The sequence below is a fragment of the Triplophysa dalaica genome, chromosome 3, assembly GCF_015846415.1.
Source record: "Triplophysa dalaica isolate WHDGS20190420 chromosome 3, ASM1584641v1, whole genome shotgun sequence".
Taxonomy (NCBI): Eukaryota; Metazoa; Chordata; class Actinopteri; order Cypriniformes; family Nemacheilidae; genus Triplophysa; species Triplophysa dalaica.
Genome location: NC_079544.1, coordinates 9,191,452 through 9,213,347, shown reverse-complemented (window position 1 = coordinate 9,213,347; position 21,896 = coordinate 9,191,452). Strand labels below are relative to the sequence as shown.

Sequence of the window (21,896 nt, the reverse complement as noted above, 5' to 3'; positions counted from 1 at the left end):
CATCATCAGACAGCATTGGGATTACCGGTTTGGGTTGGATTTACAGCCAGACCTTGAGGAAAAAACTGCTCAGCACTTTTTGATATTTTTCCATTACTAGTTGCCTAATCTTCCTTCGTAAAGGCACCCATCCATGGCTTTTAAATAGAAAAAATGATATCATTTATTTTAACTTTCACAGACAGAGCTTAATTATTAGTTCAAGATGGACACAGTTGATGTCAGTAAAGTCAATGTAAAGAATCCCCACAGCTCCTTTCTGTCTTTTGGTTGGTCAGGTTAATTATTTCATTTTGTACGCTGAGCCTTGTACATTGTGTCAACTGTGTTCGTGTGCATGAGTATGTGTGGGTTGATGTACACAAGACAGACCTTGATTTCTTGCATAAGTTAGGTAAAGATGGCTAAACACACTGTTTATACCTGCTGAACGCTCGCACACGCTCACGCCCACATTCATGCATACACAAATGCATAAGGGTAATGGCACGCACCCACTCATTCGACTTTGCTCTGATTGACAGGCTGTTTGTGTCTACCATTATAGACGAATAGGTTTGTTCTACTAGCAAGGCCATCGTTCCTGACTGGGGCACAGACACACTTACACGTAAACACACACAGTTCCAGTAAAGACTCCTCCTCTACTCTCACCAGTTAACCAAAAAGACCCTTTGAAATCAGCAGGAGTTTAGCCTTTACTGGAAAATTGCTTGAAATATTGAAGCGTTAATAGTAAATGGCTAATCAATGTGGGTCATTTTCAATCTTCAATCTTCAGTTAAAATCTGAAAAGGCACTTCTGCCCTGAAATGACGTAAATTAGATGGGTTGGGTGGCGCATCCGTTCACTTCAACTGTTAGTCCGCTGCCAGTTTCATTTCATAATGCAATAGCTGTTTTTACACATCCATTCAGTTCACAGTGAAAAACGCAAGCACACCCTCTAATTTTCTCCTTTGAAATTCCTTTTCACTCGGAAATGTTTCAGAATACGGAAGTGAAATGGATCGCAACTTCCGGTTCATAGGGACTTTGAAGTCCCTTTTGATTCCAGTGGGTTTTAAATGGCAGTCATTGTTTTATCATTCAAATTCCCAGTCATATTGTTTCTCTGTATCGTTTTAGTTCCAGTATAGACTCCGCTGTTCTCTTGAGTTTCGAACTATTTAGAAAACGTGATACCTGTAGTTACAGGTTCTTGCTGTGAATGGGCCTTAAGCCCAGCGTTTCTCATTAAAAACATCACACATGAACAGTTCTGGAATGCTCTTCAGGATATGACATCATAGTATTGATGTTGTTTTGAGCAGGCCTTTGACAGCTGATGTAGATACAACTGTGGAATTCATTACAGGCCGTTCTTTGATTTCTGCTGGCCAAAGTATTATAAAGCTGACTGCTGCTGTCTCATAGGGAGATGATGTACTTACCAGGCTTCACCCGGACCTCCACTACTGTGAGGGTAAGAGAGACAGAAGGAGACAGAGACCGCAGTGGAAAAGTCAACATCGCGATTTGCTTCGGATTTGAATACATTTCTTCCAGTGTATGTGTAATTGGGCTGACAAAGAGGTTTTGTGTCTGGTTTATATTAGACTACCTACAGTAGTGAATACTTTAAAGGTCCAGTGTATTTGTCGACACCTAGGGGTGAGGTTGCGAATTGCAACCAATGGTCTTCCCCCTCCCTTTCAAAGCACTACGGTGGATGACACAAGACTGAGATGCCGTCACATTTCGCTTCTTTGCCGAAGGAGATAACTTATTTGCGAAAGGTAAACATGGTTTGTCCGTTTAGGGCTACTGTAGACACAACATGGCATGTTCCATGTAAGGGACCCGCAGTGTATTTAGAAAGAAAGAGCTCATTCTTAGGTAATAGAAACATAACGTTCATTATATAAGGTCTTTATACACCTCTAAATGTGGAAATATGTGCATCAGAGAAGAATTCTGGAACAAATTTTTAAATAGCTAAACATACTTTATATATATATATATATATATATAAATCTGTGTGTGTATATATATGAAACGTATACAATAATTATACAAATATAAGTATTATTAGTATTATTTATATATTTTTATATATATATGATTTTTATGATCCGTCACATTGTATAAAAAAACGCTGTAGGAAACACTGGCAGCCGTGGGTTCTGTATGTTTGGAAATATATTTCGCAATTCGATTTGGTGCCGCTTGAAACCTTTAAGACATTTCCTCTCTATTACACAAAACAGCTTACTGAATGCTACAGATTTTTGAGTAAATGATACAGCCAGCAGACAAATGAACAGTGGAAAATGAGTGTTTATTTTGAGGAGAGCCTCAGAGTGGGCCTTGAGGAGTCTGATGTTGATCGGAAAAACCATAAGCAGGTATGTGATGTCATGACTGGTGATCCCATCAGTCATAGCGAGAGAGGGATATGAAGAATAATTGCGCAATAAATCAAACCTGATGAGAGGCTCACAAAGCGACAGGAGACTTTCCATGCTGCCTGAGTCTTTTCCAATGCTCCATAACAGTCTGCCTGGACTCTGCTTCCATTACCCACAACCCTTAGTTCACTGTGCCGAGTGGGCCAGCGCTTTTTGGCCCGTTTGCTTTGTTTGTGTGCTTCATTGCTGTTTGGTGTCCAGCAGTTACTGGCCCGTTAAGAATGGAATGATTTTGTTTTGTCAAGCTTTTTGCTCAATGCAAACATATTTGTTAGAATGCATAGTTGGGTGGCTATTAAAAAAGGACCAGTGGAATTCATGTGTAATGTGCATGAAATATGCATGCTTAGTTTTACTGAAAACCTATGAAAGGCTTATGATTGGTGAAATTGGGACGTATTGCAGTAAATTTAACTTTTTTTTTCTATCGTGTACACGCAGGGCCTGCAGAGGTTCCGATGATGTCACCAAATGGATCCATCCCACCCATCCACGTGCCTCCAGGCTACATCTCCCAGGTGAGTGCTGAGCTTTGTGCGTTGGAGGAAAAGCAATAGAACAGTAACACATAATATGTATTTTTATGAATTGCATAATAAGGCCGTATTCTCTTCATTCCTTAAAGTGTGTTTTTTATGTGTGAACAGGTTGTTTGTTGAGAACCAATAGTACTGTCAGCAATTTATCAAATTGTAATTTATTGCTGTAATGTACAGATGCTTGGTGACTATTTGGAAAAAAACATAGATGTGCTTTAGTGTCCACTCCGGTTTTAATAGACATCAATACAGGAAAATGATCTTAAAGTGATTTCATGGGGATTTACAGGAATATTCCAAGTGCCTTATTCTTACCACAAGACATATTGTTCTTATTTAACCATGCCCACAACCCTGACAACCACATATCTTCTCACTTCTAAGAGTAGACGTGGTCTGCCCAGAAGCTCTTACTGCTCAATATTATAATCCAATAGACATTTAACTATGAGCTCATTCCAAACCATGTGGTGATCTCTATCTGGCAGATAAAATAATCAACAAAGCAATCCTTTGACCAGGAGTTTTCATTGAAAGATACGATCAGTGCAGTCACAGAACTGGACCTGGAGCCTGGTGGTTACATTACATCTACATTTAGACCTCACCTCAGCTATGCATCTACCAAAGCTAACAAATGGCTCTGTTCTGTTTTTTTTTTTCAAAGGCTAATAAATGTGCACGCTTGTGTGACTGCAGTTTAAAGTTGAAAAATTTATTTGCCCTCTGTCCAGACCAGTACTTCAACTTTCTTCAGTCCAAAGACCCCTTCATGGATCATAGACCCCTTGTTGGTGTTAGATATTAAATCAAATTGAGTAGTTCATTAAAGCCAGGCCTAAACTATTGTACTTTCCTTTAATTTATCATGTAAAGGGTCATATTTTGAAGAGGCAAGCAAAAAAATACAGGTTAAAATGTCAAGAAGGGCCTAACAAAGTTGGGGTTCCATACTACCAAACATTAAACGTTGAGTAAAGGTTATTTGATGTTGTTTTTCGAGAAATCCAGTGAAGAACGCAAACAAATTAGGCATTTGTGTACATAGGGTTTCCTAACTTTTCTGTACTCTGAACTCTTTAAAAGGACAACAACAGAAAGATCAGCCTAAAAGCCTCAGCTTCAGTTATAGAAGATGCCATCTTTGATATTTACTTCACTCGCTGTCACAAAAGACACTACTTCTTCTCATAGCACGCATTCCACAGTCTCTGTTAGTTTGACACATAGACATGATGATGAAATGAAGGCTTTGGTGTTTGAATGCAGTTCAAGCCTGAACTTGATGGAGGAATAGATAATCGCTCCTGACATTCTCTCTGACTGCTGTATACTGATTGATAGACCTGTCAAGTACACTTTGATGTACACACTCAAACACAAACACTGTCGGGGTCAGCAGGTCACATGGATGGTTTAGGATCAACACATCCATACAAACTGCCAAAGAGATTTTCAAGACATGTTCAACCTTTCCCGTTATACATAGTTTGAGATGCGTTTCACATTTTAGCATTGTTTTTGGTAACAGTTATTCTCATTTGTTCTTCCCTCTCAAGGTGCTGGAAGACAACACAGGGGTCCGAAGAGTGGTGGTTACTCCTCAGTCTCCTGAATGTTACCCTCCCAGCTACTCTCCAGCCATCTCTCCAACCCATCACTTACCTCCATACATGGCTGCCCCACCTTTTATCCCAAACTCACACACGGCCTACTACCCGCCCATCAGCCCTGGAGACATTCCACCACATCAGTACTACCAGCATCATATCCCGCCAATGTACAATGAAGGTGAGTGTGCTTAGGAACACAGACTTATTTTGTGTGCTAGAGTTGACACGAAAGCAACATCATTCGGCAATAACAGAGCCAATGGATTTCATGATTCTCTATTCTAGTTTCAACACGTCAAGAAAACTATGGTATTGAATGATTGAATGCTACAAATGTAATATACAGAAATATGAAAAAAGCAACTGAATGTTTCCTTCGTTTGTAAACATAGCTTCTGTTTTTTTAAGTAAACAAATGAAAAGAAAAAATGTCAGGGATACAACATGATTGTTTTTTTGTTTATAAAAATGTTTATTGTAATTTTTCTTATGTAATACTATTATTGTTATTTTTTATTACATCTTTTTTCTGACTTCCAGCTATTGATAATGTTTTTGTCATTTTTGACCCATTTCTTCCCCACAACTTTTTTTTCAAGCTTTACTTGGTGGGATTTGTTGTTATTTGTTGTTAGCTGTTATTTATTGGGAACTCAAATACCAAAGTGACCACGGTTGTGTATTAGAGATTCTGGACTTTCATTTGATAAATTGAATGTTTGTTCAAACAGTATAATCATAAAATAAAATATTCCTGGGGTCCATAATATTTTGTTCATGATCCCCCAAAAAAATTTGTGACATGCATTTTTACACCCGTTTATGTTTTTCAATTTATTGGGGTGGGTTGGCTTTACATTGCAAAGACAGGCTTTTTGAACAAGTAATTTGACCATGGATGCTCCTGCTTTTTCTCCAGCCACAGATAAAGACTTGTCTTTTTGTCATCTCAAATTTTTCTCTTTTTGACCTTTCTGAAAGATACATTGCTGAATGTTGAATGTGATTGTGGTCCTGCAGAGATCATTCCACTGTACGGGATGAACTACATTGGACGAGATGAACAGTACAAACCTCCACCAAAGAAGATGAAGGACCGACTGGAGCGACAGAATCGTCTCAACAGCCCCCCCTCTATCTACAAGAGCAACATGGGCTGCAACAATATGTACAACGGCTACGGCAAGATCCATGGAAATGGAGGAGGTGGTGGAGGAGGAGGGGGAACCAGTCCCGGTGCTAAAAAAACAGCCCGGGGAACTCGGAGTAGCCCCAGGTCTAGTGAACCTGACCTACAAGGTAAGAGCTTTTGCACTATCGAGTGAAAGTAGCAGAAACAGACTAAATTAATAAATTACTGTAGCGGAACATCTATCCCACATTATCTCCTCTTCACTTTGTTCTTGCATGATGTAAAGGAAAAGGTAGGTTACAAACCACAGAATTCCAGGAGTTGGAACACATTGCGCGTTTTGCTCCGTGCCAGAAAATCTCAGCAAGGTTTACCCAAGACATTATAGATGTTATTGTGGTTACTTTATATCATCTCATACACAGCTAGAATATTTAGCCTCTAATGTTCCACAGCTTCCATTAGACATCTGTGATGCATGTTCCCTCTAGCCTCAATGTTTTTTTCTGTTCTCGTAAAAAAAGAAAGAGATAAGTGCATCAATAGAGGCAAAGGGGGTCGATATGCCGCGGAAGCTGCATAGCTGGGAATCACCAAGGTGCTATCGTTTTTCCAGCGCCCACAATGTGGCCCTTGTTGCCCATGTTGGGCCTCTGCTGAATGGCGGCCCACATACCTGTGGAGTCACGTTCTCTCAATGAAGGGGTCCTTTGAGCCTGACCACTCAGCAGTTCCACATGTGCCTTATCAGGCCCCCTGCCGTGCTGTCTAGAAACAAGCTCCACTTGAGATGTATTCTCATGCCTTTTCCCCCGCAAGGATGTTTTCTTAACATAAACATTTTCAATGCATAGATCTATATGGCATTAAACCCACACCTGTTATCTATAAGATCGATGATGTTACTACACAGTGTCTTCTGCCAGATATTTTTATCTTCAAGAGTCTTTCAAGATAAAGTGAATTAGAAAATAAGCATTAACGCTGTATACAGTATTGATGGCAATAAATTAACAACATATACTTTGGACATGAGATGTGTACAGTACATGCATGACCCAGGTCCATTTAACAGGCTTCAGTCAAGAAAAAGCATTCAGTGATTCATTGGTCTGTGTGTCTACTGTCTGTGACATGTATTATTTCTGTCATTGTATTGCGGGTGTTGTGAGATTGACTCGATGTAGACTGACAGCATGGAAAGTGAAATTAGTTTGCCGCAATCTCAAGCCGTCTGCCCTTTGATCAGTTTATGATAGACCTTCATAATCTAACAAGCTGAACGAGACGGACTCTTACCTGATATATCCATATTGTGTTTTGATGATACAGACACTTATATCGTAGGATCAAAGGTGGGTTATGAGAGAGTTAGGGCCATGGCGTACATCGCAGGAGAGTTGAAAGAGGAGAAGAAAGTTGGTTTTTGCTACTTTTGATATCTTGTATTATACTTTCTGGAAGAGATTAGTGTCTTGTGTATAGTTCAAACTAAAGCCATGGAAAATCACTCCAAAGTATTTATAGTTGGCGATTTCTTCCAAATTAAAATATTGTCTTTTATTTTTAGAAAATCTGGTAGAAGTAAGATTTGCAGAAAGCTTCAATACTGCAAGGAAAAAGTTTGCATGTTAAAACAAACATTTTTTCACAACTTTCATGTGTCTTGTCATGTTGTCGGTTTACATGTTTTGTTCACATTTTTTTTTGGATGACTTTGTCACTCCTGAGGTGTGTTTCGGTTCAAATTCAAGAGACACTTGACTGGAATTGTCATAGTACATACAGAAATGCTGGAGGCAAAACTGGAGAAAACTCTTAATTTTGTAGCTGTATATTTAAAAATGGCTTAAGGATTCTTAAGCTATAGCCAAAGTAAGCCAAGTGGATGAGATGCTGAACGCAAATTTGATTTTCAAATCCGCTCCGAAGCACCAACTGTTCTCAATGTCATTCTGCAAGTGATGAAATCTCATCCGTTTGTGTAGTCAGTATCTGGTGTATCTACATTGGTAGCTGTTCCAGTGTAAGCATCAACATGATGCCAAGAGGCTTACAGGGTGAGAGTAGTCTAACCATCAATGTGGAAAAAAGGCTCAAGTCTATCTATTTAATCTCACCGCGGTTTGGACATAGACACTACATATGAGAACATAAACAAAAGAGGTCTGTTACTATGTGCAAAACCACAAATTCGTTTGTTCATTCATTTTTTTCTGTATATTAGATGATTTTTGACATGTCATGTCCCAAATGGTGTACAAAATTACCTACAATCCAGTTCAATATGAGCCACATTTCAAGAAAAACTGATTTAAATCAGATTTCAGATCACGCGCTATGTGTATCTTGTTTAGGTTGGGTTTGTAAACCAGATTTTATGGACTGATTTTGCTGTTCAGATTATATCAAACAGAATGGGTTTTAAACAGAACACTGAAGCATCTCGCTCATTTCACTTACAGAGGTCTAGATGATGGCCATCTGGTCTTCAATTCCCTGAAAACATAAATCATCATGACCACACATGCAAACTACATGGCTTCCCATGTCATGCCGGAGATCAGGTTAAAAAATGTTTTCTTTTTAGAGAGCAACTCGCAACAGTGTGATCAGACTAAAAAGCGAAGAAAGAGAGAGACGGATAGACAACAAAAGGGCAGACATTCCAGCTGTCTAACATATTTTGTTTTTTGGTATAGCAGCTTGAAGGTCCAGGCCTGGCTACCAGACGCAGCTGGAGCTGTGAAAACAACTCAGGCTCTTTTCTTCTGCACCTCGCCTGGACACTCGCTCTTTGCTCAAACCGCCCCGTGGGCCCGAGCACGCTTACCTCCGCTCATGAAGATCTATTACATAATGCAGGAAACCACATCCCTGGGCCCATAGGCTCTTTAGTTCCTAAGATGCAGGATTTTTTGCCTCTTCCTTCATTAACTAGATTAGACTGAGGCTAAACCTGTGTGACGAGAAAGACTGGCCATTAGATTAACCCCCCAAACCTTCTCACAGTCTGAGGCTTATTGCATTTCAACCTTAACTCCTCTCTGTCGCCGACCCTCCACGGATGTTTTCATGGAGGCGAACAGAAACGGATGTTCTTTTTTGCTCCTCATTGGTGCTGAGCTCTTCCTCCAGCCACGTGCTTGCGCTCCGTCATTACAGACCAGAAGTAACAGATGTTCTCTAATCCTCCATCTTGGCTTTGAGTCACTGCCACAATGGTAACAGTTCCGTCTCTCACATTGGCTCTATCATATCACATGAGTCATAGAGTTTATGCCCTCCGGGCTATTTGATAGCGAGCAACTGGGTGACGCAACTCTGGGAACCAAATCAGAAGAGAAGGTCGAGACCAGATAAGAGCCGCTTACCGGATCCCAGCTCACCGTCCATTTAAACATGACCTTTCCATTATTTACAAATGCTTATTTGGGCATTTGCAATTGGCGTGGTAGAACTGTCACCTATCACGATGACAATATAAGTAGTTCAATAGCAGGAGGTTTTGAAAAGTCTGGTTAGGCTGCCACAGACAGAACTGAACGCTTGGCCAAAATAAACATTTTGTGTTTTTTTTCTGGGAAGTCCCTCTTTCAGTAACACAAGGCACAAACTTAGTCTGTTTCAGTGGAACTACACACCGAGTGTTTCTGGCACTTTCCAGGAAAACTGTATACTTTTGTATCCTGTGAATACCCGAAAGTGTTATAGATGACAAATCCAATGTGCTGAGATATATTAGACATGTTAAACTCTAAACTTATAGGCGTAGTTTACCCCAAAACGATTTGACTTACCCTTTTGTCATTTCAATCTTTGTGACTTCCTTTCTTCTGCAGAACACAAAAGAAGATATTTTGAAGAATGTTGGTAAACCAACCCATTAACTTTCATTGTATGGACACAAAGCCAATGGAAGTTAATGGGTCCTGCCGTTGTTTGGTTTATCAACATTCTTCAAAATATCTTCTTTTTGTTCTGCAGAAGTTATTAAGTCATACAGGTTTGAAATGACAAGAGACCGAGTAAGTGATGACAGAATATTCATTTTTGGGTGAACTATCACTTTAAGTAGCATAAATAAGCCTGACATTAAAAAGTACTGTGTTGTGAACACATGGAATATCTGTATTGCATTCCCCATTAAAAGAGATTTTTGTATGTAATATTTTTACATATCCTAATGCAGTGATATTGAAGTTAAACCACTATGGTGCATTTTTTCTAAAGACTTTAAGTCTCGTGCCTTATTTTGAACACTTCATTTAAGTTCCTTGTCTGTTCCAGAGCTACTAGTGTTGTGGTGGTACTTGCTAAATTTGTCACCAGATAGGTTGCAGTTCAATTGTTTCATTTATGGAGATTTATTGTTTCATTTATTCATTTATATATATTGTTCTCTTTCAATAGAGGGAGGAAAAATAAAACAAAAAGAAGCATTAAACTGGCATCTGTGCCACTGCCTGGGCATGCTGTGCCGGCTCAGTCCAGATCAGTCTCTGCAGCTCCCGTTTCTTTCACTCCACCTTTATAGGCACGGCTCTCTCATTTCCCCCTCCATTCCTCCTTACTCCACATTGCCAACACACTCCATTCTTTGCAGTTCTCTTCCAGGAACCGCTGGCTTATCCGTACGTTGCTTGGCAGCGGTTAAGTCATGGATCTCTGGTGTAAGCGAATGCCACTGAGAGTCCCTCTGGAGATAGCTGGAGACGTGGAGCTAGAACACTGAAGGAGAGGCTGATGCCAGCTTGGCAGTTGTGGAGAAAGAATCGTCCGTCTTACTGATCACTGACAGGTCTCCAGTGTCTGACACAAAAATGAAATAAAACATTAGTTTATCAGTTGCGCACACAGTTGAAACAGTGCTGCAAAGGCGGGGTTTGGGTGTTTATATCCTTTGACCTTTACACAAAGACATCATACACAATGTTATGAACAGCTAGATTTTAACTAGATTTTTTAAGAGAATGATCGCCAGGTGGGCATCTCTTGATCTCTGAATAGTGCGAGATAAATGGGTGCCACGGTGTCCTTTATGCAAAAGAGAGGACATGTATGCTATTGAGCGTTTTTCAAGAAAACACGGAGCTAAAGCACTTTAGGAGAGACTGAGACCTGCTTGGCCGTCCTGAGGCATTCACGAGCATCCATCCTACTGATGGGACTGGAGGACTCCACAATGAAAGTAAATAATAGCCTATCTGACAGCTAGACATACTCAACGTCTCCCTTTGCCATTTATAACAAATCAAAGAGCGGCTAATATTTATATATTATAGTTTTTGCATACTTTCAGAGTCTAAAGCTTTGAAGGCTGGTCAGGTTTGTCTGGTGTTAAACTATGCACAGTTGGGCGCAATTGGGTGGGCAGTGTACTGCTATTGTTAGGTGTAAAAAGGAGATGGAATACATAGATATACAGTATGAATATAAGTTTGTATATAGTCATTTCATATTATTTAAACTGCAGTTTGGTTGTTTTAAGTAATGATAACAAAAGAAAGTACAGCTAACTAACACAGTAAATCACAATAAAAACATAACTAATTAAAAAACTAGATTTTTGACGAAATTTCAAAACAAAGTTATCTGTTTTTGCAAATGAACTCTTAATTGACCATGCACTAACGTTTGACCAAAAGTGTCTTTATTAAAGTACCATGTCAACATTCCCTGTAAATGAACCCTGTAAATAATCTATTTTATTTTACTCAATTTCTTATAGTTACACCTCACCTGTAAAAAATAGTGGAAGTGTGGTGATTTCAGGGAGTTTTTGAAGAAATGAGAAACGGTGGACAGATATATGTATAGGTAGATAAGGAGATAGATGGTCATTATGGGTAAATCCGTGTGTGTGTGTGTGTGTGTGTGTGTGTGATGATGAGCCTATGGCTGTGGTTCTCAGGTCGCTTTGTGAGAGAGGGATTAGACAGCCAGCTGTTGAACAGATGGAATGTGTGCTATGCTGAGATGAGAATGGTTGGGAGTTGCAATCTTGCTCCCTCACCACCCCATCATTAGTGAAATATTTTCTTCACAGATCTGTGTAATTAAGATTTATTTTAGCATTTTATTTGGCCAATTTTTCCTGCTTTCCTGCCTTTGAATAATATCTGTTTTAACATATTTGGTGTATTTTCTAAATCGTATTTTTTGTTAATTTATTGCTGATTTTTCCTGTTTTCTTGTATAGTCTCACAATACTTCTCTTGGTCGTGTAGTTTGTTTAATGAATGCATTCGTTGAATCCTTAATTCTATCTCTTCCCACCAGGTGGCAGAAATGAGAGTGCGTGTCTAAAGATGAATGAGTCCACAAAAGCGCTCTTTATTTTAGAGCGAGACGCATGAAAACAGCGGCTTTAATCTCAAAATAAACAAACAAATCAGCTCTGCTAATGGAATTTGGGACTGTGAAACATGTTTTAGGTTGACTGATCACTGATACTGACACACAAGGTTCTCAGTAACTGCTGTTAGGAATGTTAGCATGTGTGTGCTGTTTGTCTGCAGTACCTCTCGTGCTTCAGCACCAGCGTTCAAAAATGCAGATGCGTGGGTGGAGTTATCGACCGGACTGTTTGGCATCTGTAGCTCTGTGGGTGTTCTAACTTGTTTTAGTAGTCTGCAAATTCAGTTTTGGGATGTTTACCGAACCCCTCTTTTTTATGTATGCACACGCTTTTGTTCATGTAGAAAAAACACACCTGTCGTAGTTTTCCCAGAGATTTCTGTATTGGTTTGAACATTGTGGCAGGGTCAAATGTGAGCTCTCCCATGACCTAGTTCATGACCTTTGACCCTTAGGATAACATCGCACACTAAACAAATACACTTTTTTATTTACATTTCCCAAAATATTTTCAACTTTTCTTTTTTGCTTGCTACAGGATTGCTGTGTGGTGGCCAAAAGTGTTTTTTTCCACTCGTTTCATTGTCTGCCAGATGAAATCTCATGTTTCCTATAAAAAAACAGTTCCCCAACAATCTGCATGATCTCCTCAAGCAAAGTTTGCTGCAGTACTCCGAAAAACAACTGCTTGCCTAGGCCTTTTTTCTCCATTCAAATTCCTTCAACTCCAGCTCTGTCGTTCAGATATGGCCGCTCTGTCTTTACTTTCCTTCGATTTCTTTTTTACATTCTGTATCCCCTCCACCCCTTTTCCACTCGCCTGTCTGTGACCTCACTGATTAAAGTCAAACACACCTCTCCACCTCAGATATCTAGAGAGACCCAGAAAGAAGGAAATGATCATGTTCACCATGCTTCAGACCAATAACAGCGTCTTTCCTTGTGAAAATGATAGTTTCTTTCCTCCACTTTTAACTTCTCTGTTTGTTTTCATGTATATATTGAAAAACAGCAGTTTTTGAAAACGTAGAAGGAGGGCAAGAGAGAAAGAGGGCGGTACAGCTCCCTATGGGGACGGCATGCGTGAGAAACGGACTTAAAGCTTTAGAAAGTGGAGTGATGTGCTTGGCAGCAGTGAAACGGAGAGAGGCTCTTCTCGAGGGCAGGAGGAGGGAAAGGAGAGGATGGACATAGAGAATATGGGCATGATGGTGGATGAGCGCATGATTGACAGCAGCCATGCAGTTTTGTTTCGAGCGAAGACGAAATGTTATTCTTTTTAACTGCACCATTGAGTTAATCCTTACTTGCTTGATTGAATACCTAAGTATTGTAAAATTCAAACTTTATTTCAAGGTTTTAATTATTTTGGATTTTAAAGGAGCAATGTGGAGATTTTAGTGGCATCTAGGGGTGAGGTTGTGAATTGCAAACAACGGCTCACTCCACTGGTCCAATGCGGTGGCTAACACAGGACTATGATGTCGTCAAGTTTTTTTGCTTTAGTCGAAAGAGATATTGTATTTTCAAAACACAATCTTTAGAGCAATTTGTCCCCGCGACGTATGTAGATTGAAAGAGCTCATAGGTAATTAAAACATAACAATTTATTATGTAAGCTCTTTATACACCTATATTATATTACATTTCTGTCAATAGAGCCTGTAAAAATTTCACACTGTACCCGTAAGTCATATTTTTATTCTATTCTCAGCCTAATTTTTCCACATCTACAGTATCTAATTATTCAATATTCATCACTTCACAGTTAAAACTACGTCTGTCACACACTTTCTGGCTTCTGGGCAACCCTGTGTTCCCTTTGACTGCCTCTCGAGGTCATGTTTAGGTGACTCTGTATGACATTACGGTTGCCAAAACACACAAGAGGCAAAACCCTGTGAACTCCCAGCATCCACGCTGTTTGAGAAATAAATACACATCAATCACACACATGTAGTGTATTTCGGTCGATGACAAATAACATGCCCCTCAACATATCCATCAGTCTGAGGTTAAAAACATTGAATAGATAGTGGTGTAAATTGTATATTTTGACTTTTTGTAAATCAGTAAAGTATGATATCATGCAGAAATGAAATGGAAGTCAAATGTCAATAGTTTCTCACCAGGTGAATTGCAGCCGCTCTGAGTTCTGTATTATCCACTCTCAAAACCCTTATCAAAGAGATAACCACACAACCAGTATAGATTTAAAGGAACAGTTCACCCAAAAAAATGCCCTTTAAAGGCTTCGTCTTTGAGGTAATTCTGCATTTTTCACGTGCAGATTTCAGTTTGATGTTGGAGTCATGAACGAATTACAGATACGATTCACTATTCAGACAGAACTTGTGTGCCCTGACTACAAAATGTGTTTCACAGGGCTGCTCTATTGTATTGAAAAATTTCCCAGTGCCATTTTGTCCCAAAAATTGACAGAAGGCAAATGATGGACATGTTTATCTGTTTACCAATTTTCAAACACAGTGTTTGCTTTTTCCTGCTTAACTGTGTTTATTTTCTTTTTCTAAGAAGTCTGTGACCTGTGAAAGTTTACTAGCTTGTAAAGCTCTGTTTGTGTTTTAAACCTGCCCTCTGCTGGATCATAGCTAAACGACATGCTTTTGTCTCTTTCTCTCTCTCTCTCTCTCTCTGGTCTACAGATCATGATTCAGAAGCAAAGAGAGTTCAGGATGTTCTTTCAGGAATTGAAAAACCACAGGTGAGTCCGGAATAATACATGTTAAAACAAAATAAGCAAAACAAAAATGACTGGTTTCAATGGTACAGTATACGGTAAACATGATGTCAGTGTATTTATACTATAGTCCACTGATAGTACAGACTGCAAATACCAGATAACAAAACCGAGGCTTGTGCTAAGAAACACATTTATATATTTTCATTCAAATCTGTGTACAGTTTCTAAACCCACCACATAGTGGCAGCATTTAGTTTTTTTATGTTCCACTGTCAGGCACTTGGGTGCTATGAACACATCGTTTTCTGACCAGGGTGTTCTGCTGTCATTTTAACCGTATGTGGACTGTTCAACAAGTCAATTTTTTTTAAGGGTGCCAATAATTGTGACCAGGGTGTATTAGAGAAAAAAATCATGATGTGATATTCCCCCACTTGTTTTACTTTAATGAAATGTTGAAATATTGTAGATTTTTTAAATAAAACATCAAAAGGAGAAACAATGCTGATTTTTTTACAGCCTTCTTTGCACATATTTACCAACGGTGCCAATAACAGTTGAGGGCACTCATATATACACTGAATTTCCATCAGCCAGCAAGGCAAATCACAAAAAAAGGCATTATTTGGAAGTTCTCTCATCAAACGTTCTTCTGCAGTGTCATTCGAGACACAGACCGGATATAAACAGGCTGGGAAGGATTGTTTCCTAGAGCACCAAAAACAGACAATATATCTGTGGTTTAAGGTGCCCCAAGATAAGACTCTGTGAGGGATGTGCAGAGTTGTAAATAAATGGACTTCAATTGACACCCTATCCTCAGCATCTAGTGAGTTCAGTAATGGATTGACCTTTCTTTTTGACTTTGCTCCTAAAGTTAGAATTGCTTCAGCCAGTGTAACTCTCCCAACAAATCAAACCAGAGGTTAGGCACATGATCCTTTATCACGCTGATGTTTAGTGGCAGGTGGATTTCTTTTTATTTCCTGTACGACATCTTTCCATTGTTAAGGAGGCAAGTTAAATTGTCAGATAGGTCTTGAAGAAAAAGAAATCGAAGAATGATGCTGTAGTGGAGTAGGCGGGGCGAGACCGCGGTTTGAGACGTAGGAGATCGGGAGCATATAAGATAACGAGCGACCGGACCGTTGAAGAGAGAGGACCATTCAAACTTTATTAAATGGTTAAATGTCTTCCGGTTTCCATCTCCTTCCTTCCTTTTATTGAACCTTGTTACAGTGGCATTGAATCTTTTTGCTTTGTGCTATATTGGCACATAAAAACATCATACAATGTGTAGTTCTCTCTTTATGTTAATTGTAGAACACACACAGATGCAATCATAAGGACATAAGAATGTCTTGTATATGTAGAATATGAAGTCCTAATGATATTCAAATGTGAAGACTCCTTGAGGTCACAACAGAAATAGGTGTTCATTAAAGAGATAATGAGTTTTGAATGTATTCTTTATTTCTATACTGTTAAAATGTATTCCCCTCATAAAGTCATAATGATTTTTTATCTAGCCTATGGGTGAATGCCAGGAATCTGAGCGTTTTCAGGTCAAGCTCTCTTGTCAATCGAGAAATGAAAATAAAACTGAAATTTCTCCCACTCCCCAGAGCAAAACATTTCCTTTATGCTAAAGAAAGAACCGCAGGTGCTCAGAAACTGGATGCTGTAGTGGATGAATTAATGGCAACTAAGCTGTCCCTTAGCAAAACAACGCATCTTAAATATTTTTAACTATTTACTTTTATGTCATTCCAAACCGGTATGACTTTCTATTTTTTGCAGAACACAAACAAAGATAATTTGAAGAATATTGGTAACCAAAGAAGATATGCCCTCATTGACTTCCGTTGTTTGAACACAAAACCACAGAGACATTTCTCAAAATATCTTCTTTTGTGTTTCACAATAATAGAGACATATGCAGGTTTTGAGTGACGTACAGTCAAATGAATGACATGTTATTTAGGATAGTGGAACATGTGGAACGTGTCTACTATCAGGCCATTGGCTGGTAGACCAGCTACCTTATTCGACAACACCGCCACCAGCTTTAGCTGGATTTTCCAGCAGGGAGTCCATCTCCCCTTCAGCCCTTTCTGTCCACTCGCTCCGCTATCCTGAAGAGCTTTGTGCGAAAAGATTTAAAGCACCAAGTAAGATCTAGAGTATATGTGAGATAATCCAATATTGGAAACACACAATTTCCACAGAGATCATAAGATTGCCTACAGAGAAGGGTAGAGGGGACACAAGACAGGTAGAATGAGCTGATAGAAGACATGTGAAAAGGTGAAAAAATGTAGAATTAAAAACCTGAAGTAACCTTAAATTGGCTTTTGTACTTTTTACTGCATAGAGCACAAACCGTTAATCATATTTAATTGTCTTAAAGTGCCCATTACGCTTGATTTACGCATTTAAAGGCACAGTTTGTAACAATTTTGCAGTAAAATATCCCAAAACCACTAGGTCAGTGTTATATATTTTGTTCAGCTGAGTACTTACAATATCTCAAATGTTTCAAACTACTTGTAAATCGTGAGAAAATTGCCTTTCAAAACAATGACACTGAACTGTGCAGTCGCCTGTCAATTGCGTCATATCCGCATTACTCTTTGTAATTTACTGACGTAGAAACCGCATGACAACAGTGTCGTGGACTAATGCGGAAGTAGTTTCTAGCGTCTAGCAAGCCACTAGCTTGTTATCGCAACATTTATTAAACTTTATTACTTTTCCTCATCCACTAACAAGATTTTTCGTTCCCGTCCGATTTAAGGTCCTCAAGCGGCGTTTTTTTACAAATTGTATCTTTAAAAAACCTCTTATTTCATTTTGGGAAAGTCTATATCTCTAAGCTTATGACATATATGATGACAGCCAGTTTGTAGAGAATCAATTGCAGTGGTTTCACAAGTGCCATATAAGGCCACTGGCATTACTTCTATTGCAAATTCAATTTCACTCACACTTATTCTTGCCACAGGAGAGAATGTGTTTTGGGAGTGAATTTGCAAGCCGTTGCCTTTTGGTGTTAGATTGCTTCTTTCCAATTGAAGGAAGCATAGGACTTATGCACCTCATACCCATTATATAGTCGGTCCTAATAAATCGCCACTCGGCCTGCTTTCATCTATTCTTCTACTTTTGTGCTTTACATGTAAGTAGTTATACCATTTGCAACTTTTTAATAGCTTGTTTTCGAAATTCCAATAAAGCAATAAAAGCAATTAGTATTAAATGTGTCTGTAATGAATTGCTGGTTTCCCATTTTGACACTCAACTCTTCAGCAGCATCTGTTCAATTCATTACTCCAATCTGTGTTATTTTATGTCAGGTGAATGATTCACGTTTAAAGGTCTGAGAGACAGCGTTTGTGTGTTTTTTTTCTTATAAAAGCTGTTAATTAGTCAGATGTCTCATTGGTCTCATTAACCTGACACTGTGTCAGATTAAAAATCCAGTCATGGGTTTGGTTTGGGATGCATTGAAGATGCGTGTTATAAATTGGGAACTAATGCGTCTATGCTGACCACCTGTGAATAGATAACTTGATAGTCATAAACGGAGTAAGATATAAATGGGGTCTTTAATTAAGACAGTGACTAAGATGTTTGGGCTGCACAATATCAAAATTTCACAACAATTGACAACCAATATAGTTACTTTATTTACCGCATGTAAAGAATGAATGCAATAAAGCATCTTACCGTTTAAACACTCAAAAAGTCCCTTTAAGCTTTTTTTCTGTGCACTCTTTGTCTGTCCTCCTGACACGCACGCTTGCTTTCAGTTCCAAAAGTCTGCGCCATGCTTGCTATATATGGTGATTTTGGTTATTTTACTAGTTCAGTCTAAGTAACGGACTACTTGCATTTAAAGAGAAGGTGTTAATTCATATTTAAATGCCCAAAACATTCAGTAAGTGACAAATGTTTGGAAACGGTGTTATCATTCATTTAAGAATCATCTGCGGGTGCGTGCGGAACATGCTGCTTCTCTATTCCGCTCTCACAGCACAGAAGACGCGAATACGCAATCCTGCGCTGGGTCATAGCCAGACCTTGTGCTCATATGCGCTCATATTTGTCACTAAAAACGACCCATTTCTTTATATCATAAATAGCGCAGTGCATGCCTTCTGTTACGCCACTGCACATATAACCACAATGACATGATCCCCATTGTATAACACTTCTGCGAAGATTCTACAGGTAGTCGGATCGGGCTCCTCAGATCGAAGCATCGAATCATCGACGATTCGTTGTCACCCCTACAAAATTGTGAAAAGCGCTGTATAAATAAAATTCAACTAAATTATTGTGTAGTCAATAATTTGAATATAATACAACTCATTGCATTAATCTACCTCATATCGCAGTATTAAACTAATGATCGCGTTTTTCAACGGGATTGTGAAACCCCCTTCATAATAAAATTGCATTCATTCTGCTCTATTTCTTCAATTTGATGTAGCTTTGGTGTATCATCTAAAGCAAAGTCTGTTTAAAAAGCACTTTACTTGAAAGTAATTTCATTCATAATATATTGAACTGCACATTCACACAGTCTCTTTGCTGCACAGGTTTTTAATATCCAGGCCCGGACAGCCACATTGACCTGGGCACCCCCAGCAGGCCTCCAGAACAGAGACAGGCACAGTAATGGACACCCTTTTACATGCAGTTATGAAGTGGCTCTCTCAGACAGGGGCCGTAATGGCCAGTACCGCATCCTCTACAGGTGAGACTGAATGACAATATAATGGCAGAGCACAAACTATGCTGTTCAAAAGATATTTTCGCATCATTGTTGGACACAAGTGTAATGTGCTTTTTGATTTTGGTTGTCTGGTGTCCCCACCAAGCTTCTTAACAACTAACAAAAGGGCACTGTAGATCTCTCTGATGCCTTCTTTGTGTACTCATTCATTTTCACTACATAAAAGTTAGATATGAACGCATCACCCATTGAGCAAAAAGAATCATTGTAATCAGTCCTCCCACCAGGACGTGTATGAATCGATATCCAGACAGCAGCTCTTTAAACAACTACACTTACATAAACGATCCGACGCCATCAAAGCAAAAACATTGAGTGAAGGGAACACTTATTCCCCCAAACTGTGTTCCTCTGTAACTGAACAACACCCCTGATGAACAGTCAATTTTGTGCTTTGGAAATCTCTAATTGCACTTTAGAAACTCTATTGCTGACATCCATTGTCTTTTGCCATTTCATTTTTATCCTTTCAGCGGAGAAGAATTGGAATGCAATTTAAAAGATCTCCGACCGGCAACAGACTACCATGTAAGGTAAGTAATATCTTGGGCATTCATTCTTGAACTCAGCAGCAGCTCATATTAAAGCTCATCTTAACAAGAACACATGCTTTTATGATGATCGGTATTGTCATTCCAATGAGCTCCAATTATCTGCAATTATTTACTCTTTTTATGATATCGAAGTAAACGGTAATGGAATATAAGTCATTGTGTTAAAGTTCCCCTCTGTTATTCAATCACCTAAGCTCTACTCAAATGGCTCCGTATTGGATCTTGAATCACCTAGGATTAATTCATCTGAGAATGCCGTGCATCACAGTGCTAGAAAGGTCACGCTTAAGTGTGATGCATGTTCTGTCCTTAAAAGACCTGTGTGTGATGTCATCTGTTGGTGTATGGGCTTCTTCAATCACCAAAAGTAGAATTACAGAGTGCTGATCAGGTTTAATAGCTTTTATTGTTGTAACGCGTTGAATTCCAGGTTAGTGTTAAGTCACGTGGTAGAGCTTGACCTTCGACCTCTTTGAGTATGGAAAAGACCACAGTCAGAGGTTTTTCTCTAAGGGGTTATTTTATCAACTCTTTATAAATAGGAGTGACCTGTTGGTACTGTAAAAAGCAACCAGGCGAAATTTTTTTAGGCTCATATTTTTCTAAAAATCGATTTTTATGGAATGTGCCATAATACGTTGACCTCAGACTACAGACTGATTCATCAGACGCGCGCGCCGGGACTGCAGTTAACTTCCAGTCTGTGTTTGGCTAGTGTCTAATAATATAACTATTTAGTTGAATTTATGTTGATATAAATTTATATTATTCTTTTATTATAATTTTATTAAATAAACAATTTGTTTAATTTTGTTGTACGTTCATTTTATTAAATAAGCAATTTGTTGAATAGATCCTGCAGTTTGGTCGCATTTAAAAGGACCGTATGATACATAGCTTGGTATCACAGTCTAAATTCAAAATATTGGAGAGACAAGTTTAGCCAAGTAACGTTAAGTTTCTTTTGCTTGTTATCAGAAATAATCTACAGGCACTCTATTGTTTGTGAATGTGCAGTGGAAGTGAAGGGCAGTCCACGAACGTGCACATGGGCAGGAACGTTTGTTTATGTTGTCACTTTTAAACCATCATTAAGAAAAGATGAGCTTGAGGTCAAGGAGTTGATGGATTTGACCTCATCTTGCTTTCAGGTCATCAAATCCTAATAAACATGTGATAAAATGTGTATATTAAAAGCATTTAACTCTTTCCCCGCCAGCCTTAAAAAAAAAGTTGCCAGCCTACTCCAGAGTTTTTAACATTTTCAACAAAATTGAATGGCTCACAGTACATTTTCTGTAAAGAATATATGGACAAACAATATGTCCAATGAAAGAACAGAGTCTCAGCTTTTAAACAAAAGAAACCGTATTCTTCTATCTTCATTTGTTCTTTTTTTATCACTCTGTAGATCCGGATAGGTTTCTTCAAAAATGTATCACTTTGATTAAAAAGATGAGATAATCAAATTTTTTGTCAAAGATTCCGCCCAGATTACACTCAGAACTATCATTAAAAACCGATAAGAAATATATGTTCTAGGTTCTGGGATTCTGTAGTTTTCCCACAGGTGTGTAACAGCGCCACCTGGTGTACAACAGTACAAACACTGATTGCCGAAATAACTCGTCTTTGGCAGGTAGTTAAAAAAAGCGTCATAGATGTTGTGTAAACCTTTTAGTTGGCAGTTAATCCTAACCGTTCTCTGTTGACAGTGTGTTTCTTTAGCAACCTCAGGTTCTT

General features: G+C 38.9%; 1 protein-coding gene across 1 annotated transcript in view; it reads left to right on the top strand.

Annotated features, from left to right (window-relative positions):
* The window catches only part of fndc3ba (fibronectin type III domain containing 3Ba), a 120,113-nt gene that overhangs the window by 68,029 nt on the left and 30,188 nt on the right, over positions 1-21,896 (top strand). Inside the window, exons 4-9 of the mRNA XM_056744569.1 lie at positions 2,892-2,968; positions 4,549-4,780; positions 5,623-5,901; positions 14,761-14,819; positions 19,403-19,560; positions 20,073-20,132. Coding sequence (XP_056600547.1) covers positions 2,892-2,968; positions 4,549-4,780; positions 5,623-5,901; positions 14,761-14,819; positions 19,403-19,560; positions 20,073-20,132 — 865 coding nt within the window. The remainder of the gene's footprint in view (positions 1-2,891; positions 2,969-4,548; positions 4,781-5,622; positions 5,902-14,760; positions 14,820-19,402; positions 19,561-20,072; positions 20,133-21,896) is intronic.